This window comes from Phaethon aethereus (assembly GCF_964289735.1).
Source record: "Phaethon aethereus genome assembly, chromosome: 26".
NCBI classification, from domain to species: Eukaryota; Metazoa; Chordata; class Aves; order Phaethontiformes; family Phaethontidae; genus Phaethon; species Phaethon aethereus.
In genome coordinates this window covers 1,032,138-1,054,904 of record NC_138602.1, presented here as the reverse complement: position 1 = coordinate 1,054,904, position 22,767 = coordinate 1,032,138, and the positions used below count along the sequence as shown (strand labels likewise).

Genomic DNA, 22,767 nt, shown 5'->3' with positions numbered 1-22,767 from the left:
CCTCGGTGCTGTGGCCACAGGTTTTCGTTGTCGCCAGAGTTTCTCCGTGAGGAGGGGAGCGGGGGCCTGTGCTGCGGGGCTGCGGTGGCATTTGGGGCTTGGAGTGCCCTGGATGGAGGACCCGGGGTGCACGTGATCAGGGCCCAGGGGGGCCCAGGGTGCCCTGGATGACGGTAGTTTTGGGGTGTCCTAGGTAGGAGGGGTCTTTGAATGCCCCCGATGGGCTCTTGGGGTGTCTCAGGTAGTGGGGCAGTTTGGAGGGTCCTGGGTGAGGAGAGGTGCCCCAGATAAGGCTTCTCAGGATGTCCCAAGTGGGGTTTTGGGGTGCCCCTTATGGGGATTCTTGGGGTGTCCTGAGTGGGGGGTCTCGAGGTGCCCTGCACAGGGGGTGCCCGAGCTGGGAGGGATCTTGGGGTGCCGCAGCGCGGAGGGAACCAGTCCCGGCACCCCCCAGGACCTCCTCCGGCCCGGGGAGGGGCTGTGGGGCGGAACGGGAGGTAGGGTGGGGCGGGGACCCGTGACCCCCCCCACCCTCCAATTAGCGGCAACTGGCGGCCATAAAGGGGCTGCGCGCAGCGCGCGGGTGTGTCGGCAGCAGTGGGGGGGGCCGGTATGGCTGCGGGGAACCCATACGTGCAGGTGAGGAGGGGGGAGGGGGTCCCACTCCGGGGTGCTGCAGAGGGAGCTGGAAGGGCTTCTTCCCCTGCCGCTGGGGGGGTGAAGCAAATCGGGGCTGGGGTGCTTGTTGCAGACCTGGGGGGTCTCGTGCCTCCCTGGGGGGCTCAGCACCCTGGGTGACTGCAGGTGCTGTGTCCTGCGTGTCCCTCTGGGTCACCTCCCTGCTGGTGCCCAGCTCGGTGGCACCTCACAGGGTGTGGGGTGCCCGGTGGTGCCTCGGCTGTGGGTCTGGCCATGGGGTGCTTGCCCTGTGTGGGTGCACCCCAGCTAGGCTGCTCCTAGGGCTCCCTGGCACACAGGGACCCATGGCCTGGCAAGCGCAGCACCTCACCGGGGTGCTCAGCACAGGTGAGAAGGGGCTGGTGCTGTGAGGACACCCATCTGTCCTGCACCCATCTGGCTGCCTTCATCCCCTGGATCCTGGCCCACGTCCTCTTCCCTCTGCCCTTGGTCCAGCTCTGCCTGTCAATGCTTCTGCTGCACACGGGCAGCAGGACGGGCTCTTGCTTCTCTCTTTTGCTGCTGTGTATTAAAAATGATCGTTAGAGCTGTAGGGCAGCCCCCACGCACGGTCCCTTCTGCCTGGACGTACAACATGAGCCTGTAGGGCTGAGGGTACCAATGTTTCATCAGAGGTGCAGCATCCATCATCGTGGTGTGATTGAGGTGCCAACCTGAGCAAAGCAAGGAGAGTTTCTGTAGCTAAGGCACCGTGGGTTGCCTTGTCCCAAACTGCCAGCCAGGCTGGGATTGAAGCGGCCGCAAGACTGACTTAGCCAAGCGGCCCGTGGAGCCCTGAGGTTCCCTTCCAGCTTCTGCAGCTTGTGCCTGCTCCAGCCTGACAACCCCTCGGAGGAGAGCTGGGCGGTGGCCGAGGAGCGAGCGGGGCAAGCTGGCGGGGATGCCTTTTTGTCCAGCTGCGACTTCAGACTGAAATCTGGTAGGTCCTTGCTGGGAAGCTGTACATATTTGTAGGTGCAATATTTGCTCCCCCCAGTGGCAACTGCTCATAAAAGATAATGGCTTCCCGTCTCCGCTCCGCTGCCGAGCGGCCCCTGCAACCCGATTCCCTTCCTGCACTCTTTATTTCAACTGTAAAGTCGGATGTTCTATCTTTTCATGACTCCTGAACCCGAAGTTCAGCCCCTTCCTTCCCTCTCCCCAGGTTGCCAGCCTGTTCAGTGCTTGTTTGATCAACTTTAATGATGCATTAACGCATGTGCTTTGCACACTACAGACCTGGAAGCATTTGCTGCGAGCCAAGTTCCCCAGATTTGCAAAATCAGTGAAACCAGGATGGTTTTTCAGACCCTGGTTTCTAGCAGGAGGCTGGCTCCAGCCTGCTGGGATGGGAGCGTGATCGAGCCCCGTCGCTGCTGTGCAATAGCTCCCGGAGTTTGTGGAAACAAATACACATTCCCATCTCAGCCTGAGAGCAAAGCTGCAACCGTTAGATTTTTCTTCTCCCCCTTTTTAAGCTTGCAGTATGGCCCCATCTCTGCCTGCTCAGAGCAGCAGGAGGCACCGGCCTCCTGGAAGGAGCCCTGTTCCCTTGTCTGGCAGAAGCTGCCGAGACCCCGTCTGCCAGCTCGGCACAGAGTGGGGCTGCAGGCACCCCAGCCAGAAGCGGGGGCAAGCGGGGGCTGCGGTTCCCTGGCCCGGGAGCACAGGTCACCCCGTGCCAGCTTGGAGCCAGGGATTCACCCTCTTGCGATGGGTGCCTGCAGCAGGGTTTTCAGGGTGGGGTTATTTTTGTCCCAGTTTTTTTATTTCTTTACCACTGTGTGTTGCACTGCTTCGCTTGCGCTGAGCGTGGGATCCCCCTCGCTGTGGCGTGGCTCCAAAGAGGCTTTTTTGGGGTGTGAGGGAGGTGTTAATGCTCGGGTCTGGGTGCAGAGGGAAGTCAGGGCTCACCATGCTGCAGAGCTCCCACTTCATCAGCACCTGCCCTCTGCAGAGGGGAAACTGAGGCTGGCAGCAGCCTCCAGCAGGCAGGGAGCACTGGTCCCATGGGTGCCAGCTGGTCCCTTGCACGAGGCTGCCCACTGTGGCTGGCCCCGGGAGCTGCAAATTTGGGGGATGAAAAGGGCACAGGGTGATTTTTTTTTCTTACTGGTGTCCCTGTGCCGCAGCCTGTAGCTGGGTCTGCAGAGCTGGTGACGGTGTCTGGATCCACTCCGTAGTCCGGGGATCCGGACTGCATGTATCTGCTTTCAAGCCTGGTATCTCTGCCCAGCCAGACTACGTGGCTGCATCCCCAGCAGGCTGGGAGTTCGGAAATGCCGGTGTTCAGCATCCTCTGCATTTCCAGAAAGCTGCTCTGCAGCAGCGCGTGATGGCATCCTCGGGTTAGGGCAGAGACAGCCCCCCATGCCGAGGGCAAGGGGTGGGCAGCGGAGCTGGGGAGAAGCGGGGCTCCAGCGTCGGTGCCTTCCCACACGTCTGGAGAGCGGCTGGGTAAGACCCCTGCCTGCAGCAGCCAAGGGGCCGTGGGGCACCTGGCAGGGTGCTGGGTCCCATGGCTTGCCCCACTACGGTGATGCTGAGCACCAGGCTGACTGCCCAAAGTGAGAAGCGTGGGGAGGGCTGCGGCGCTTGGTTCAGAGGCTGGTGGCCAGACGCTTTCCCTCTCTCTTGGCCGTGGCTCTCTGCAGGGGTCCCCTCCCTCCCGTGTCCCTGCAGGGTGCCCGGGTGTGGATCCCTGACTCTGTTGAAGTCTGGAGGGTGGCAGAAATAACCAGAGGCTACAGGGAAGGAGATGCCATTCTCCACCTCCGTCTGGAAGACGGCTCGGTAAGGCTGGAGCTGTGCAGCCCAGGGGATCCCTCCTGTGCTTACCATGTGGTTGGGCATCCCCAGAGGGGAGATCGTTCACCTCTGCACCCCCAAACCAGTCTGGGCTCCTCAGCAGGGTGCGTAGAGGCTCAAACATTGCCTGGATGTGTCCCGTCTGGTGCCAGACCAGGAGCCCAGACCACTGCGGCTGTGTCTGGCTCACTGTGCCCTGTGTCTCCTGACTGCCTGCTCCTGCCTGACTTCCCCGAGGCCTCCAGCTCAGCTCACCGTGCTGGCTGGGCTGTGATTCCGGGTGACTGACAGCCCGAGCATGGCCTGCAGACAGCATTCCTCCTGCTGTGCTGCTCTCCACAGACCCGTCCTGCCTTTGCAGGGCCGGCTGACCCCGCTCAGCACTTGTCCCGCTCCACCTCCATCCCCGCAGGCACTGGCCTACCCCATCGAGTTCCAGCTGCCGCCTCTCTGCAACCCCGACTGCCTCTCGGATGCCGATGACCTGGTGGCCCTGAGCTACCTGCATGAGCCGGCCGTGCTGCACTCGCTCCGCCGGCGCTTCCTGGAGGCCAAGGCCATCTACACCTACTGCGGTGAGCCCCGCACACACCTTCCCGCTCCCTGTCCTGCGCCACTTCCCCGCGGCTCCGCGGGACCGGTGCCCCTGCTGCCCCCGCCCCTGGCATGGCCTTCTTTCTCCAGGGATCATCCTCGTCGCTATCAACCCCTACGAGCCGTTGCCCATCTATGAGGAGGAGGTGATCTATGCCTACAGCGGCCGCAAAATGGGGGACATGGATCCCCACATCTTTGCTTTGGCGGAGGAGGCCTACAAGCAGATGGTGAGGTGAGAGCATCAGTGGGGGCATCCCCAGGGTTGCAGTGAGGAAGGGCTGAAGCCCCCTCTGGACCGTGGCGTGTCTGTGGAGAGCAGTCCTGCTGGACCACGGGCTGGCGCAGCTCACGTCCCTCTCTGGCAGGTTTGGGAAGAACCAGTCCCTCATCATCAGTGGTGAGTCGGGCGCAGGGAAGACTGCGTCGGCCAAGTATGCCATGAGATATTTCACCGCCGTCGGGGGCTGCCTAGGTGACTCCAGCATGGAGGAGAAGGTGCTGGCCTCCAGCCCCGTCATGGAGGTGGGTCCCGCTGGGTCCCCGGGTTCTGCGTGGGGATAGCTGGGGTGTCCGTGCAGGCTCTCCCCGTGCTCCTCACGGCCTGTACCCCTGATGTGATGCGGGGTCTGTCCCCCCTGTAAAATGCATGGCAGGGACTGAACTTCTCCAGAGCACCTGGAGATCTGGAGCCAGCTAAAGCCTCCTGCCCTCCTTCCCCGCCAGGCCTTTGGGAATGCAAAGACAACCAGGAATGACAACAGTAGCCGCTTTGGGAGGTACATCGAGATCGGCTTCAGCCAAGCACGTGTCACAGGGGCCACCATCAAAACCTACCTGCTGGAGAAGTCCCGTGTCACCTTCCAGGTGGGTCTCAGGGGTGGCGTGGGGACAGGGCTGAGTGGGAGCCCAGTCCTCGGAGCAGGAGGGCACTTCTCCTGGGTGTCCCCCAGGGAAGCAACCCCAGCGCTGCTGAGTTGAGCTGGGAGAGGGGAATGTGCCCCTTGTCCCCAAATCTGGGGCTGCAGCACTGCTGCAGGGGAGCTGGGTGGCCCGAGGTGACCTGGCTTCTTGATGATTTTCTTGCTCATCCGCAGGCGAAAGCAGAAAGGAACTACCACATCTTCTACCAGCTCTGTGCCTCGGCCACCCTGCCGGAGCTCCGGGGCCTGGCTCTCTGTGAGTGCCCCCACGGCGGAGCTTGCTGCCGTCCCGTCCCAGCTGGCTGGGTGCCGGAGGAGGCTCTGCTGCTGATGGGCGCCCGGGATGAGATAAGGGCGGTTGGGAGCCCCGTGGGGCAGGTTGTGCTGGTTCACACTGACGCATCTCACCCGCAGGTGGGGCAGAGTCCTTCCACTACACCTGCCAGGGCCGGTGCACCGCTGCCCAGAGCACGGCTGACGCAGCTGACTTGGACCGCACGCGGCACGCCTTCTCGCTCCTGGGTACTGTCCTGGGAGGGGGTGGGCAGGGCTGGTCCCCAGGGCCGGCTGTCCCACTGCCCTCGCCCCGATGGTGTGGGAGTGCTGGGGAGCCTGGCTATCTGCTGGTCATTCCCATCCCTCCGGATTGTGTGATGCCGGGGGTCAGACCAGCACGGGGCGGGGGGGCCTGGGCAGTCCCTCACGCCTGCGCTGTGCCCGCAGGTGTCCCGGAGGCCGACCAGCTGGAGCTGTTCAGCGTCCTGGCGGCCATCCTGCACCTGGGCAACATCGTGGTCAGAGGGAGGGACCGCCGTGGGGATGGCTGCTCTGTGGAGGTGGGCAAGAGCTTGCTGCCTGCAACCCTTGTCCCAGACCAGCTCCTGAGATGTGCTGGCTGCAGGAGCCACATCTCGGCCATACCGCGGTGACAGGGTCTGTCCCTCTGCAGCCAGCCGATGAGGCCCTAGAGCTCTTCTGCACGCTGCTGGGCGTCGAGGCATCGCAGGTGATGCGCTGGCTCTGCCACCGCAAGCTGGTCACTGCTGGTGAGACCTACCTGAAGCCCCTCTCCAGGCAGCAGGCACTTGACTCCCGGGATGCTCTGGCCAAGTATATGTATGGGCAGGTCTTCAGGTGGATGGTGAGCAGGGTCAACCGTTCCCTGCGGTCACTGGAGGGCCACCGTACCTCCATTGGCATCCTGGACATCTATGGGTAAGAGCAGCTTCCCTCTCCTGGGCTACCTGGAAGAGCATGGTCCTGCTCCTGCATCAGCTGTGGCTGTGGGTCTGCAGCTGGGACATGGGGGCAGCACCCGTCCCTGCGGTGGGGCCAGTTGGGTGCCTGTGCCTGGAGCTTGTGGCTGGCTGGGGTGGCTGTGCCTGGCAGCTGCCTCAGGCAGGTCTCTGCTGCCTGCAGGTTTGAGATGTTTGAGCTCAACAGCTTTGAGCAGTTCTGCATCAACTATGCCAATGAGAAGCTGCAGCAGCTCTTCAACCTGGTGGGTGTCACCTGTATGTGTCGTCTTGCTGGGAGCTAGCGAGGGTGGGCCCTGCGCGTCGCTGCTGCGCTGACACTTTTGGTGCGGTCTGCCTTGAATGTGGCTGGTGCTTCAGTCCCTGTGAACACGGGGCTCTGGGAGGCTGCTGGAGCTGGTCATGGTCCCCTCCATTCTCCCAAAGTGCTCCTGCTCCAGGAGAAGGGCTGCTCAGGTGTCTTTTGGAAACCGAGCCCCTGCCTGGTGGCTGGCCACCTTTGTCCCCTCTTGGCTCAGTCCTGCTCTGCTCTCCCTGCCCTCCAGCACGTCTTCAAGCGGGAGCAGGAGGAGTATGTGACTGAGGAGATCCCTTGGGTCTTCATTGACTTCTGTGACAACCAGCCATGCATTGAGCTCATCGAGGGCCGGCTTGGTATCCTGGACCTACTAAATGAGGAGTGCAAGGTGGGCAAGGGGTGCCAGGAACAGGCTGCGGTGGCCACCCAGAGCCCCTCCCCTGCCCCTTCTGAACCATTTGCCTTTCAGATGCCCCAAGGCAGTGACGGGAGTTGGGCACAGAAGCTTTATCAGACCCATCTCGGCAGCTCCCACTTCCAGAAGCCCAAGAGACCCACGGATGCTTTTGTTGTCTGCCACTTTGCCGGCAAGGTAGGGAAGGCTGCGGCAGTACAGCCCCGGGTGGGGAGGGCTCAGCAGCGGCTCTGCACCAACGGGCCCCCAGCCTGCCCTGTCTGGAGCTGGTGGTGGCAGCTCCTGCAGCCTCCTGCTGTCCCGAGTGGCTGAGGCAGCTGCCTGCACCCTCCCAGGCTGGGAAGTGGCTCCTGCCGGCTCTGCTGCTGCAAGCGCTGGACTGCAGCGCTCTGAGGGTAAAAAATATGGAAACTGGCTCGGATGGTTCCCATCAACAGCCTTGCAGCAGGGCAGGAGCTAGGCAGTGTGGCCACCACCAGCTCTGACTCCTGCAAGGACTTCTTCCAAAAGCCTCAGACTGTGTCCGAGCAGAGCCCTACACCAAGGTGGTCTGAGAGGCTGCAGGCTAATGCTGATGGCTCTGCCTTGTCTCCTGCCAGGTGGAATACCAGTGTGATGGGTTCGTCGAGAAGAACAGGGATGCCGTCCCCGAGGAGCTGGTGGGGCTGCTGCGAGCCAGCAAGGTGAGAGCCACCCTGAGTAGGGGCTGTGCAGGGCAGAGCCTGGCCGGCTTGTGGCCCCAGGAGCCCGGGGCTGGGAAGGACTGATGGTGTAGGAGGTATAAGCCATGCAGGGTAAATCCCCATCTGCCTGCTGGTACATCCCCATGCAGTGCTGGCCACGGTCAGGGTGCCCTGAGACGTGGGTGCTCCTCACCCTGCTTTGGGCTTTGCCATCTTGGGGAACACCTTGGCCATCTCCCTGCTGAGAGGGCTTGGAGGGTCCTGCTCCTTCCAGGTCTGTAACGCTGTCACTTCTCCCTTCCACGCTGCATGGCTCCGGCAGAAGGTAAGGGACATCTTGGAGGGCTCTTGAGCATACCTGGGAAGGTGCCCGTGGCTTGCACTCAGTTTTTGCTGGGGGAATCACCAGGCAGGAACACAGCTGGATCTGGCACATCTGGGCTGTAGCAGGGCAGAGGACTGTGCGCTGGGCTGGCCTCGGTGGAACCTGTGGTCCTTTGGGGCTGTGTCTCCTGGTGGTGATGGTTCGCTGGATATTGGGTGATGCTGGCTGCAGTCTGCCTGGCTCTCACAGCTCTGCTCTGTGCAGTCTGCCCTGCTCGCTGAGCTCTTCCTGGAAGAGGGGGACGGCCCCATGTCCCTGCAGTCCCGCAGGTCCAGCGGGTCCAGGATGGCTGGTCGTCCCAGCCGCAGGTCACTGCCCAGTAGCCAAAAGAGCAAGAAGTCCATCTCCAGCCAGGTATGAGGTGGGGGAAAATGTGTGCTGGCCCAGACAACTGGGGCTGGGGTAGCCCCGAGAGGACCCATGGGTGTCCTGGTCTGGGGAACCCCAAAGCCCCAGGATGTTCCTGCTGGCCCTGACCACACTTGCCTTGTCCTCTGCAGTTCAAAGCCTCCCTGAACCGGCTGATGGAGATGCTGGGCAGCACCACCCCACACTACATCCGCTGCATCAAACCCAACGATGGCAAACAGCCCTTTGTGTGAGTGCCTGGCCAGGGAGGCTGAAGGGCATGGGGCTGGAGGCACTGGGGCACTGCTGTCCCTCCAACCTGTGTCCCTCTTGCCCTGGCCCTGCGTAGCTTGTAGCGTGCTGGCTGACTGGGTGCCATTCTAGATCAGCCCCTCTTTGCCCCAGGTTTGACTCCAGGCGAGCAGTGGAGCAGCTACGAGCCTGCGGGGTCCTGGAGACCATCCGGATCAGTGCCTCAGGCTACCCCTCCAGGTACCCTCCTGCTTCAGCAGCACCCTGGGTACTCCCCCCTTTCCAGCCACAGCACCTCTGACCCCGCTCTGTCCCCCACAGGTGGACATACCAGGAGTTCTTAGAGAGGTACAGGGCTCTGCTGAGCAGAGAGGAGCTGATGGGTACTGATGAGAAGCAGATCTGCAGCCTTGCCCTTGAGAGACTGCTCCAAGTAAGGGTCCTGCTTGGGGGGTGCAGCTGTGGTGCCAGAGTATCCCTTGCAGATGCTTCTCCCCATGTGTGGGTGCCCAGTGGGGTACAGAAAGAGGTGAGCTGGGAGATGGGGAGGAACTCTGCCTTCAGGGAGGTTGGATGGAGAGATCAGTGTCACGAGGAGCATCACTCCTGGGGGAGCCTGGTTGGGGTATGCTTTGTCCCTGGGAATGACTCCACCCTTGCACACAGGACCCCAGCAAGTACCAGTGTGGGAAGAGCAAGGTGTTTTTCCGGGCTGGCCAAGTGGCTTACCTGGAGGAGCTGTGGTACCGGCGGCTGAGGGCAGCCTGCACCGTGCTGCAGAGGCACCTGCGGGGCTGGCTGGCACGGAGGCGCTTTGGACGGGCACGTGCCGCGGCAGTCTGCCTGCAGCGCCATGCCCGGGGCATGCTGGCCCGGAGGTGAGCGGGAGATGGGGCTTGGAGGGAGCTGCAATGAGCTGAGACAGAGCTCAGCCTTGGGGTGAGCTGGCAGTTGTGCTGGCTCTGGGCTGGGCTGGACCTCCGTGTCCCTGTGGTGTGGGCTGGGCTGCAGGCTCTGACACCCCTCTGCCCTCCTGCAGCTTTGCCAGGATGCTGCGAAGGACCCGGGCTGCAGTGATGCTGCAGAAGACCCTGAGGATGGTTCTGGCCCGGCGCTCCTTCCTGCGCGTGCGCCAGGCTGCCATCACCATCCAAGCCTTTGCCCGGGGCACGTTTGCCCGGCGCCTTTACCGACAGGTAGGAGCCTGGCAGGGCAGCGGGTGCCCTGATCCTACCTGGGGGGGGCTGTGCCACCGGTGGTGCCACTGCCCCATGCCTCCTGCCACAGATGGTGCGGCACCAGAAAGCCGTGGTGATCCAGGCTGCTGTCAGGGGCTGGCTGGCCCGGACCCGCTACACCCGCCTGCGTGGGGCCATCATCTACCTGCAGTGCTGCTACCGCCGGGCGCGGGCCTGCCGGGAGCTGCGGCGGCTGCGTGTCGAGGCACGCTCGGTTGAGCACTACAAGCAGCTGCACAAGGGCATGGAGATCAAGGTGATACAGCTGCAGTGCAGGCTGGATGAGCAGGTAGGTGCTGGCTTCAGCCCTTCGTGGGTCTCAGGGCATGGGGGCAGCTGCTTTTTGCTGACCGCTTCTTACCAGTTCCTGTGCAGCCAAAACCATGCCTGCCCTTGTCTTCGGTCCTCTCCCAGCCCTGGGGTGGGAGCTGACCCCACGGAGCTGACCCCGCCTGACCTGTCCCCAGGCAGTAGCTGTGCATCTGGGTCCCATTCCTGGGTTTTCAGTGCTCCCTATGGATGTGGGGCTGGTGGCCCTGGGGCTGGGCTGGGCACCCTCCTGGGTGCTTGGTTGGGTGCAGCCTTGCAGCACAGTTTGATGTGCTGGGAACAGTTCTGGCATGGCACGTTCTCGCACCACACCCTGTTGGCAGCACCCGCCGTCGCCATGCGGGTGAGCGTCTCTGCTCTGGCTGTCGGCACTCCCTCTCAGGGGGTGTCTGTGGAGGGGGAGGGTGTGATCCTGTCTCTGGGGGCTGGGGGAAGCACGTAAAGCCCTTCCATTGGGGCTGATCAGGAGGTGGGTTTCGGGCTGTAAAGCCATGGCGAAGCTCATGCATGGCTCCATGTGGGATGGCACGTCACGGAGAGCTGCTCTCCTGGGCCCGAACTTTGCTTGAGGTGATATGGGAGGCTCAGGGCTCCAAACAGATGGGTGGGAAATGGAGTATCCAGGCTCGTGGCAGAAGGGCAGCCTGAATATGCCTGGCCATGATGGGAGACGTGTGTTCCCGGCCACGTGCCTGATGTGCCCCGTCCATTGGCCCAAGGCCCAGGAGAAGCAGCGCTTGGCAGAGCAGCTCTCGGGGCTGAACGCTGCCCACGCTGAGGAGGTGCAGCGCCTGCGGGCTGAGATGCAGCAGCTGCGCGAGGATGCAGCCCGTGACGCCCAGGTCCAGCAGCTGCAGGAGCGGCTGGCCGAGCTGGAGAGGCACAGCATGAAGAGCCGCCTGGGTCAGGAAGTAGAGGAACTCAGGCAGGTCTGTCTGGGGGATGCTCTTGCTCTGCTGGGTCTCCATGGGGCTCCCCAGGGACCTGGCAGTATGCTGTGCTTCCTGCCATGGCGTGGTCCCGGGAGGAGACCTCCGGCAGCCGGGGCTGGCCCGGGACAGGGCTCTAGCTGTACCTGCCCCTCCGCTTTCCTGCAGCGCTTGGCGGAGGTGGAAGCCATGAAGCTGCAGCTGGGGGAGGAGAGGGATGCCCTGATCCAGCGCACGTTGGAGCAGTCGCAGGATCTGGAAGGTAAGAGGGATCCTCCAGTCCCCTCTTCCCATTCCCAGTCCAGTATGGACTGGTCCTGCAGGCTTGATGTGTTCCTGCATGTCCCCTCCCAGGAGGGTCCTGGCTTTGCCCGTTCCCACTCCCTGCTGTGTCTGTCCCCACAGAGCAGCACCGGCGTGCCACGCGGGAGAGCCAGGGACTGCTGCAGGAGCTGGAGGAGGAGCGGGCGCGCTACCAGAGCCTGGTGCAGGAGTATGCCCGCCTGGAGCAGGGCTATGAGAACCTGCGGGATGAGGTGGCCTTCCACAGGGTGAGGGGCTGGCAGGATGCAGGGGCATCCTCTCCCTCGCTCCCTGCGGGGAGTAGGCAGCACCGGCCGGTCCAGGGCACCCTCTGTGGGAGAAGCGGGCTCCCCAGCTCACGTGCTGGTGGATGCCCAAGCTGCGGTGTCCTCCCGAGGCTATCGCTGCTCTGCTCTAGCTGGTGCGCCAGCGGGCACTTGAGGTGCGGGGGAACGACCTTGTCCTTCTCTCCCCACTCAGCAAAGCACCTTGAGACGGTCCCCTTCGTCAGAGAGCTTCTTGGGCTCCGAGAGCAGCTACTTGTCCTCCCTGTCCACAGCTCCCTCCCGAGATGGCTCCGACCAGCCGGCTGAGGCTAGTGGTGACACTGGTGGGGACAGGGGTTGGGGGTGACAGGTGGATGGTCCCTATGGGGATGGCTGTGCCCTGGGGCTCCTGGCCGGGAGGTGGTCCCATCAGGGAGCTGGCTGCTGGTGCCCAGCACTGGCTGCTGTGCTGAAGCCTGTCTCCACGCCCAGGGGCCGGAGGAGCGCTGGCAGCCGGTGCCAGAGGGGCCACAGCCCGGCGGTGAGGCGCTGCTGAACGGCGGGATGGGCCAGGAGCCTTTCGAGAAGGCATACTTTCTCCTCCTGGGGCAGCTCAATGCTGCCAATGAAGAGCTGGCCCGGACCCGAGATGAGCTGCGGCGGTCCAAGGCCCCTGTGGAGCTGGAGGAGAGGAAACCGTTGGACTTCCTCAAGCGCAGGGTGAGTCCCTGCGCCGCTGCCGTGAGCGCGGCCAGAGCCAGGCCAGCAGGGCTGGCCTCACCCTGCGCTCCTCTCCCTGCAGAACATAGCTGAGATGCTGGGGCTGGGCAGGAGCCCCGAGAAGGTTGCAGCGGATGATGACTTGAAGCACGCGTATGATGCAGTACAGGTCGCCAATAGGTGCGTGAGGCGGGTTTCCCCACAACGGGCTGCTGGATCCATGCTGCTGCTGGGGCTTTGCCCGGTGTTTTAGCCAGCCACGGGCTGGGTTGCAGCTGCCCAGCACCACAGCATGCAGCTGCAAATCCTCTTCGAAGCAGGAGAGACCTCTCAGGGGAGCCCTCATCGCACTCTACGGCTACCTGAGAGGGGGTTGTGGTGAGGTGCGTGTTGGTCTCTTGTCCCAAGTAACAAGCAACAGGACAAGAGGAAATGGCCTCAAGTTGCGCCTGGGGAGGTTTATACTGGATATTAGGAAAAATTTCTTCACCAAAAGGGTTGTCAAGCACTGGAACAGGCTGCCCAGGGAAGTGGACGAGTCACCAGCCCTGGAGGCACTTGGAAAACTGTAGATGCGGTGTTTAGGGACATGGCGGTGCTGGGTTAACGGTTGGACTCGATCTTGAAAGTCTTTTCCAACCTAAATGATTCCATAAGTAGCCACCCCCTCACACGCTGTTGGCACCACGGCCCCAGCTGGGCTGGGAGAGCAAGGGCAGCCTGTCCCTCGCCGCGCAGCTGGCTGGGGGGTGGCCCCGGCTCTCCTTCCCTTCGCTCTAGCGGGCCTGGAGCACCCACCTTGCTCTGAGCACAGGCACACCCACCACGCGAGCAGACTGGGTGCCCTGCGCTCAACAGGAGCCTCCTAAGAGGGCAGGGCTGGTGCCTTGGTCCTGGGCTGTGTGTGCTCGAGGCTCAGTGCGGCGGGAGTGGAGATGCTCTGTTGGCACGCCTGGGTCCGTGCTCTCCCTAGGGTGCCGGGGCAGGGGGAGAGTTCCCAGCTCTGAGACTTCAGAGGAGAAATACACCCCATCCCTTGGGGCGGCTGCTGAGGAGTGGCAGCTGAAGGAGGCTGGTGCCTCAGTTTTCCCGGGTGCCTGTGTGCAGGCTGCTGGCAAGTCAGCTGCGGGAGGAGAAGCAGCAGCACGAGGAGGAGGTAGAAGGGCTGCACCTTGACATCTGCTCGCTCAAGCAGCTGAGCCAGCAGCAGGCAGCGCTCATCCAGGACCTGCAGCAGCACCAGGGGCAGGAGGGGCTGCAGCACCACATCCTGCGGCTCAAGGAGGAGAACTGGGTAAGGGGTGTGAGGGTGGGCAGGACCGGGTTTGGGGCTGGCTTACACCCCCTTGCCCTGTGGTGAGCTGCAGCAGACCCTTAGGGAGCAATATGGGGGACCCTGCTGCATCCCCCCAGCTCTGCCCCCCTTGGTGGGTGCTGGTGGGTGTGTTCAGCTGAGCTCTGCCAGGTCTGTTCCTGCCCAGGAGCTGACCCAGAAGCTGGAGAAGCAGGAGAGGACCACACTGAAGCTCCAGAAGCAGCTGAGAGCCTATGCAAAGCAGATCCAGGAGCTTTCAGGTAAGTGCCTGTATGGGGGAGAGGCATGGGGATGGCTGGAGGGTCACCCAGCCTCGACACAGGGAGCAGAGTCATGTTGTCATGTCATCCTGTCCCCGTCCCCCCCCGTCCCCCCCCCAAACAGATGCTGGGGAGCATCTGCTTGGACTGAGCTGAGGGGACCAGATCTGGGTCCCACAGCCCAGGACACAGCAGGATATGACCTGTGATCCTCTTCCCCCAGTGAAGAGAGAAGCTGTCAGGCCAGTGCATGAGTTGGCAGCATCCTCTGTCATCCTGTCCCGGTCCACCACGGTCCTGTCCCCGGCTGGGCTGTCCCAGGCCATGCTAGCATGGAGGATGGAGGACAAAGGGCGCATTATCAAGGCCATCATCACAGGTAGGGTTTGGGGAGATGGGGACTCCTTACCCTAGCTTGGTCCTTGATAGGGTTTCTTGGCAGCCTCTGTGTGAGCTCATTCCTTCAGTGATGCTGGGGCAGCATCCTGCCTGGCTCAGGACCAGCTTTCCATAGCTGCCTGGATCCCAACTGTCCTGCTTTCCCCTGCAGACTACAAACCACAGAGCAGCCCTGGGGCGCTCCCAGACCTGCCAGCCTACGTCCTCTTCCTGTGCTTCCGGCACGCAGACCACTGCTGCGACGAGCCGCGGGCCCGCTCGCTCCTGGATGCAGCCGTCGATGCCATCAAAAGGGTCATGAAGGTGCTGGGCTTGGGGGTGCAGGTTGGGCTGAGGTGCAGGAGCTTCCCTGGCCAAGGCGAGCGTGGCCCTGGGGCACCTGCGTATGCCTCACTGCAGCATCCAGCCCGAGCCCCTCCTGAGATGAGGGGTGTCCTTGGGTGCTGCACAGGGCTCCTGTGAGAGGGTCTGACGGCTCTGCACCCCCACAGCCCTCATCACGGAGCTACCGCGGGGCACAAGGGCTTGCTGCTGTGGCGGCTGGAGCTGACCCCAGTGCGCTCTGCTCCCTCCTGCAGAAGCACGGTGATGACTTTGACGTGGTGGCACTCTGGCTTGCCAACACCTGCCGGCTCCTGAACTGCCTGCGCCAGTACGGCCAGGATGAGGTAGGGCTGGGCTGCAGGGGTAGGGTGGGAGCTGACTGGGTACAGGGCTTGTCCCCACCTGCCGCTGCGTCCTCTTTTCCCCCGACCCAAGTAGGCAGGGCTGTGCTGGGCTGACGCTGCTCCATGCTTACTTGGGGACGCAGCTGCGTCCCCTGGTACTGCTGGCTCTGACCCAGCCTGTGCCCGCAGAGCTACTGGCACGGCAACACGGCACGGCAGAACGAGCATCGCCTGCAGAACGTGGACCCCCAGAGCTCCTGCCACAGCCTGGGTGCCCTGGCTGTGCAGCTCTACCAGCAGCTCATCCGCACTGCCGAGAAGCGCCTCAAACCCATGATTGGTACGGCCTGGCTTGGGGGGTCTGCGGGGCGCTCGCGGGATGCCGGTTCAGGGAGGGAGCGCTGCGCTCAGCTGTGACCTGCCTGCTCTGTCCTGCAGGCTGCACCCAGAGGGTGAAGGTGGGCTCTGAACCAGGGGGGTCCCTTCCATGAGGGACCATCTGCTGCTCAAGCGTCCTGGCTTGGAGGAGGTGGTTGGGGAGCTAAAGTGGGCTCAGCACCCTGGGGACCTTGGGCTGCATCCATGGGGAGCTCTATTCCCCTGTGCCCCGCTTTGCAGCCTTGTGAAGCAGGGCCAGCCCCTGGGCTAGCCTGGGCCAGCTATCGTGGAGGTGTCATTGTCCACTGCATCCCCAACTGGGACGCGGAGCCAAGAAGCAGCACACTGGCTGCTTGAGGCTCAACGCAGGGTCTCTGCCGTATTATGACGAGCCTCTTCTACCCTTTAGTTGCCGCAATGCTGGAGAGTGAGCCCATACAGGGCTTATCCTCCTCCTCCTGCCCTCCTGGCCACCATCGGTCCTCAGCAGCCCCTGCACACACGCTGCCCGAGCTGCTGCAGCAGCTGGGCTCCTTCCGTGCAGCACTGGACCGCCATGGGCTGGCCCCCAGTGTGGGGCACCAGGCCCTGCGCCAGCTCCTCTTCCTCGTCAGCGGCACCACCCTCAACTACCTGCTGCTGAGAAAGGACACGTGCTCCTGGAGCCGTGGCATCCAGCTCAGGTCAGTCCCATGCGGGATGGGTGTACCTGGGGGAGCTGGGGCACACGCCGTGCCTCCCTCTGACCCAATCTCTCTGGCAGGTACAACATCAGCCAGCTGGAGCAGTGGCTGCGGGCAGAGGGGCTGCAGCAGAGTGGAGCCCGCGAGGTGCTGGAGCCCCTGGTCCAGGCTGCCCAGCTGCTGCAGGTGAAGAAGGTGACGGAGGAGGACGCTGGAGCTCTCTGCAGCCTGTGCACAGTGCTGTCACCCCAGCAGGTACCGGCAGGGTTGGGGCTTGCTGCCTGCTGGCCACTTATCCTATCCTGGGGGTCCTTGGCCTCCCTGGGCGCACCAGGGATGCACTGGGGTGGGGACCACCCCATACCCAGAAGTGTCTGGATGTGCCCAGCCCTTCCCTCTTCATGGTCCCCGCCATCTCCTCCAGGTTGTGAAGATCCTCCGGGCTTACACCCCGGCTGTCGGGCTGGAGGAGCGTATCAGCCCCAGCTTCATCAGCAGTGTCGAGGTAAGCAGGACCTGGGGTCCAGTGCTGTGGGGGCGTCTGTCCCATGTGGGCCCCCTCACTGGGGCAGCCCTAGATGATGAAAACTGTCTCTGCAGAAGCAGCTGCAGGACCAGTATGGAGAGGGACCCAGCCAGCTCCTGGTGGACACCAGCCACCTCTTCCCTGTACACCTGCCCTTCACTGCCTCCCCCCTCCACCTGGATGAGCTCTGCATCCCTGATGCCCTCAACCTGGCCTTCCTTGTCCACCTCTGAGCCCAGGTCTGGCCCTGGGCCAGTGGCCCAGTGAAGGTTGTCCGGACCTCCTGATGTGTAGGAAGGCCATGAAGACTGGGGGTGCAGCACTTCTTATGTGTACTGTTCTTCTGGGAAGCTGTTTATTTATTGAAACTGAGGTGCCTTGTTTGTAGCACAGCCAGGGCCTGTGGCAGTCCTGTGCTGGGGGGTTTGGCCACTTTTTAATCCTTTGAAGCTAATAAAAGTCTTTGCAGATAACTTTTGAAGTCTGAGGCTGTCTGGAATGGGTGCACTGATTGCAGAGTGGTGTGAGGGAGCCTGAGGACCATCACTGCGGCATTCTTGGTGCTTTTCATAAATTATGGAATGGTTTGGGTTGGAGACGACCTTTAAAGATCATCTAGTTCCTTCCTTTTGCAGGTGGCTGGGACATCTTTCACTAGATAATGTTGTTCAAAGCCCCATCCAACCTGACTTTGAATGCTTCCAGTGACGGTGTTCCACAAGTTCACTGGGCAACCTGTTCCTGAGTCTCAACACCTTCATTGTAAGACACTTCTTCCTTAACTCCAACCTAAACCTGCCTTCTTCCAGTTTGCTCCAGAAGGGCAGCTGGGCCCACAGAGGTCCCTGAGGCTCTCTGGAGGGTAGCAGCGTCCTACACAGGCTCTGGCAAAGCACTGGTGAGTTATTCCACAGGCAATTAGGAGAAAACTCTGGGTGGATAGCCCCTTGTCCTTATGGTGGAGTTCAACTTCGCAGACATCAGCTGGGAATAGCATACTGCTGTGACAAGCAGGTCTGAGACATTCCTGAAGTTGGTGGGAGAGAACTTCTTGTCAACAGTTCTCAGAGCCAAGTAGGAAAGAAGCCCTCCTAGACTTGTTAGTTGTGAATGGAGAAGAACTTGTGGGAGATGGCATGGTCTTGGCCACAGTCATCATGAAAGAGTTGAGTTTAAAATTGCCAGTGTAATGTGAAAAAAGGTCAGCAGAGCTGCTCCCCTGCAGTTCAAGAGAGCAAATGTTATGCTATTCAAGGAGGTACTTAGCACAGTCCCCTCAAAATCTGGTTTTGAGGGTTCAGGAGTTGGCAAGTGCTGGTCAATCTTTAAGAAGCACCTTTTGAGAAGCTCAGGAGCAGGCACTTCCCCTGTGTCAGAAGCCAAGCGAGTGGGGCAGAAGACGGGCTTGGCTGAACAGGGAACTCCTGGTGGAGCTCCAGAGGAAAAACGATTTGTACAATCTCTGGAAGCAAAGTCAAGCTTTGCAGAAAGATGACAGAGCCGTGGTTCATGTATGCAGAGAGAAGACACACAAGGCCAAAGCTCAGTTAGAGCTGAAACAGGCTGGTGATATACTGGATAACAAGAAAAGCTTTAAGTATGTTAATAGCAAGAAGAGGTCCAAAGAAAACATTGGACTAGCACTTGGACTTGATCTTAAGGGTCTTTTCTAACCTAAATGATGCGTATGCTTTGTATAAAGTCTGTGGGGCCTGATGGTGTTTGCCCCGGAGTACTGAAGAAGAGAGTGGATGTTACAGCAGGACCCTCTCTCTATCATCTACCAGAAGTTGTGCCAAGGGTGGTTTAGATTGGATATTAGGAAAAAATTCTTTACTGAAGAAGTGGTCAAGCATTGTAACAGGCTGCCCAGGGAAGTGGTGGAGTCACCATCACTGGAGGTGTTCAAAAAACATATAGACATGGTGCCTGAGGACATGGTTTAGTGGGCATGGTGGTGTTGGATTGATGGTTGGACTTGATGATCTTAAAGGTCTTTTTCAACCTTAATGATTCTGTGATTCTGAGTCTTGGGAGTTTGGGGAGGTCCCTGCTGATTGGAAGCTATCTAATGCTACTCTAATTTATAAGAAGGATGTGAAGAAGGACCTAGGAAACTACACACTTGTTAGTCTAACATCAGTTCCCGGAAGAAGTTCATACTGGCTGCTACTGGAAGACATGTAAAGAATAATGCAATCACCAGGCTCAGTCAACATGGGTTCACCAAGGGCAGGTCCTGTTGAACTAATTTGATATCCTTCTGTGATGAGTTCACCCACTCAGTGAATGAAGGGAAGGTGGTGAATGTCATTTTTCTGGATTTTAGGAAGAAACTGTCCCTTACAGCATTCTTCTGGGCCAGATGTCCAGCTGTGGGATAAGCAGGTTTACAGTGCCCTGGGTGAAGCACTGGCTGGACGGCAGAACTCAAAGGGTTGTGGTGAATGGGGCCATGTCTGGCTGGTGAGTGGTCACTGGTGGTGTTCCTCAGGGCTCCATCCTAGTGCCAGAGCTCTTCCGTATTTTGATCCATGACCAGATGCAGGAACTGAACACCCCATGAGCAAGCTTGCTGACTGTCCCAAACTGGGCAGCGCTGTTGAGGCCTTGCAGAGGGATCTAGACAGATTGGGGCATTGGGCATTCATCAGTGGCATGAAACTGAACTAGTCCAAGTGCCCTTTTCTGCCCTTGGGAGGGATTAATGCTGGGCACAAGTCTAAAGGGGGAGAGGGGTGGCTGGAGAGCAGCCCTGCGGAAAGGGACTCATGGGTGCTGGTCAGCAGCAGTGTGCCCGGGCAGCCAAGAGGGCAAACCCCATCTTGGGGTTCATCAAATGCAATAGAACAAGCTGGTCAAGAGGGGATTGATAATCCTCTCTTATAAATCCCTGTATTTAGCCCACCTCGAGTCCTATGGGCTGTGCTGGATCCCACCAGTTCAGAAGGTGAAGGTCCTCAAATGTGTCTAGAGGAGAACAACCAAGCTGGTGAAAGGCTGGAAGGCATGTCCTCTGGGGAGCAGCTGAGCGCTCTGGGTTTGTCTTGTTTGGAGAAAAGGATGCTGAGGGGTGACCTCATTTCTCTCTATAGCTTCTTGAGGAGGAGAGGGGGAGAGGGATGTGCTGATCTCTTCTCCCTGGGTGGCAGCCAGGGACAGGATGTGTGGGAATGGTTCAAAGCTGTGCCAGGGAAGGTTGAGACTTGAAGGGCCATAGCAAAGCCTGCTGATGGTCCTGGGGCTTGCTGGAGGGTAGCAGGACTCTGCCTGGCTCCCTGCAAAGACTGGCAAAAGCCCTGGAACACCCTGGAGGGCAGCGTGGCCCCGCTGGGGCTTTGATAAAGTCCGGTGAAAGCCCCAAGGTAGCAAAAGCCCAGAGCCTCGCTGGAGGACAGCAGGTTGCAACCTGGTGAAAGCCTGGCTGCCCTGTGGAAGAAGAGCCTTATCCTGGGTCTGCAAAGCGTGTGCGAAACACAGTACGTGGCCCTAAAGAACCGTGAGCTGTGCTGCCCGTACTCGGTGCTAGCGCAAGTGACCCTGGCCAAACCGCTGGCATACATCCCTCGCAGTACCGCGAGTGTTGGAGAACAAGCGAATGAAATCAGTTTTGTTTAAAATAAAATCGCCTATTCAATACATCACCCTGAGGTTTACTACACAGGCTGTGCAGGGGGAGGATGTTCTGATGCTCTGCTGGGTGCTCTCCAGCTACTTCCCTCCCTTCGAGGTGTGCAGGGACCTCATCAAGGGACCAAGTGCCCCATGATGTGAGTCCTGACATTCACCCTGAAATGGTTCTGCAGGCTGAGATCAGAGCGGGAGCGGGCAGAGCCAAGCAGTACAGAAAGAGCCCTGGACCGCCTGCTGACGTTGCAGTGTCCAATATTAGCCACAGGTTATATTCTTCGGAAGCCCTTTCGAGAAGGACAGAGCTCCAGGGACAGCTTTCCTGTGTGTAATCCCCTGGAGCAGCACACTCAGTAGCAGTCCTTTGAGGTTTGTAACACAAATCCTGCCGGGCTGCATAGGGGAGACAAAATGACTCTTGGATACTTTGGTCTGTACTTAAAATAGGAACAAAGCTGCTCCCCTGTGCCTTTCCACAGAGCCTGGGATTGCGGGGAGAGGTTGCATGGCATCCAGGAGTGCTCATGGTGTCTGCATCTCTCTTTTTTCTATTACACTCACAGAGCCATAACTTTGGCTCAAGCTACTGAACTTTGGCACCAGGCAACAACCCACCTTCTCCGGATACCCGAGGTTGTAGAGATACCCAAGGACTACCAAGTCAGGCTGATACATGGCAAGAAAAATGTGCGAGTGAGGCAGTGCAGTGGATGCCAGCAGCAGAAGTGGTTAAGTGAACCGCAATAAGCACTGGGACGTGCTGTCTCTGCGTGGTATGTCTGAGGCCCCTCCGTCATCCTAAACATTAGAGTTGAGAAACCAAACGGCACAGCAAGGGCAGACACCGGTGTCAGAGGATTGGAGTGGGGCTGGCAGTGTGAAAGAGAGGAGGTGGAGCTGAGTCCATGGGCCATCATCTGTCACCTGCAGGATTTAGGGCAGAGTCCAGGTAGCAGATATATGCTGAGAGACAGGTAAGGGGGAGGGACCCAATGTCTCTGAATAAAAATTTCTGCATCAGGCTTAAAACAAGTGAAGAGTTGAGGATGATCTAAGTGGGGAAAAGGAAAGCAGATTAATAAAAATATCCATGCAATGGTGGTAACAGGGAGCTGCACGTTACCCTCCTAAGGAATAGTATGATCAATAGTATTGGAATGTCTTGGGATGGTGTTGACCCTCAGAAGGGAGCTGTTATTCCAGGAGAGTCATAGAAGACACTACTTTAAGAATAGCCATTGGTAGATAGAGAGAGAAAGGGATCTAGAAGGTTTGCAAATGTATATAATCTCTTCTTAATCAAGACATTCTTTAAACTCCATTATCTATTCTGCATTTTAGGGTAACTAAGGTGGCAGAGACTTGCTCAAAGCACTCTGGTACATTATGTCTAGGAGGGAATATGAAAGAGTTTTTCTTGGTGTGTTCATGTTGCTTTTTATATTTTGTGAGAATATAAAAATCAGTCAAAGATCTAGGTATAAGATGCTGAATCAAAGATTTTTCAACGTAACCACAACACATGCTATGTGTAAGACAGCATGGTGAAGATACAGTAGCTGGCGAAACCAACCGCACTGTCAGAACAACCTGTGTGTTGTCATTTGTCAAGGTGCTGTAAAGAAAACCAAGCTCTTGCTGTCGTAATGTGCAGGCTCCAATGGCCTTCAGAGAAACAGGATCTGCGACATTCACGTGAGCAGTGCATTATATTATTGCATTACATTTTGTTGAACTGCAAACGGAGCTGACTCTTGGTACACTTTAATCATGTAAATGCCCTTTATCCTGTTGACCCCAGCCAATGCTGAAACTATGCCAAGTCAGGTGTAGCAGCAAGTAGATGTGCAGGTGCCCAAGTGGAGCTAGAATTCATAGTCTCTAAAGAAGGGGTGGCCAACAGACTTGGAACAGCGTTATCTGCTTTCTGTGAAGACACATGAGGATTTATTTTGAATGACTTAGCTTAGCTGATTACTTAAAGACTTTAAGACCCTTTAGCCTGTTAGGGTTAGGAGTGTTGGCCTGAGTAATGTCACCAGTTTAGAACAAGAGCATTTCTAGAAGGGAAGTTTGGTGCAGTTAATAATGGTTGGGCCTCCTCTTGAGAAGCATAAATGATGTGTTAGCCATGGTATCTATCTACTGTCACCCTCCTTGCCTGACCATAACCACACGCCTGTCCATAATCTACAGGAAAGTAGATTTCTGAGTTTGTCTGCTACTGATGACTCCTTCCAAATTCCCAATTTACTCTGCTTTGACAAAAAGACACAAAGTGATAATCAGAAAGGCATGTTCAAAAGGAGTCATGTTAGCAACGTCATCTTGTCAGATTTCAGGTGTAAATAATTGCGTGCTCTTCCCTGAAATATCTATGCAGTTCCAGTCAGACCCTGTCTCACAGCATCCTCTCTTAAGATCTGAGGATTTGCAGTATCTCCTGAAGACAGCCTCCGCATTTTTTCCTAAACAGGATTTA

General features: G+C 59.2%; 1 protein-coding gene across 1 annotated transcript; it reads left to right on the top strand.

Annotated features, from left to right (window-relative positions):
• Nucleotides 1–612: 612 nt before the first annotated feature.
• LOC309413689 (unconventional myosin-Vb-like) lies at nucleotides 613–16,888 on the top strand (the record flags this gene model as incomplete). The annotated part of the gene is made up of 36 exons (XM_082010884.1): nucleotides 613–639; nucleotides 3,361–3,471; nucleotides 3,899–4,061; nucleotides 4,171–4,315; nucleotides 4,449–4,605; nucleotides 4,807–4,947; nucleotides 5,178–5,259; nucleotides 5,418–5,525; nucleotides 5,727–5,839; nucleotides 5,953–6,218; nucleotides 6,423–6,504; nucleotides 6,805–6,945; nucleotides 7,027–7,149; nucleotides 7,572–7,655; nucleotides 8,245–8,394; nucleotides 8,541–8,638; nucleotides 8,794–8,880; nucleotides 8,962–9,073; nucleotides 9,307–9,518; nucleotides 9,680–9,836; nucleotides 9,928–10,167; nucleotides 10,928–11,137; nucleotides 11,306–11,399; nucleotides 11,543–11,688; nucleotides 12,199–12,426; nucleotides 12,509–12,606; nucleotides 13,534–13,720; nucleotides 13,908–14,001; nucleotides 14,225–14,380; nucleotides 14,552–14,724; nucleotides 14,892–15,068; nucleotides 15,258–15,408; nucleotides 15,856–16,129; nucleotides 16,210–16,384; nucleotides 16,554–16,634; nucleotides 16,730–16,888. 36 exons carry the CDS (start codon nucleotides 613–615, stop codon nucleotides 16,886–16,888), a joined length of 5,202 nt encoding a protein of 1,733 aa, XP_081867010.1.
• Nucleotides 16,889–22,767: the final 5,879 nt, after the last annotated feature.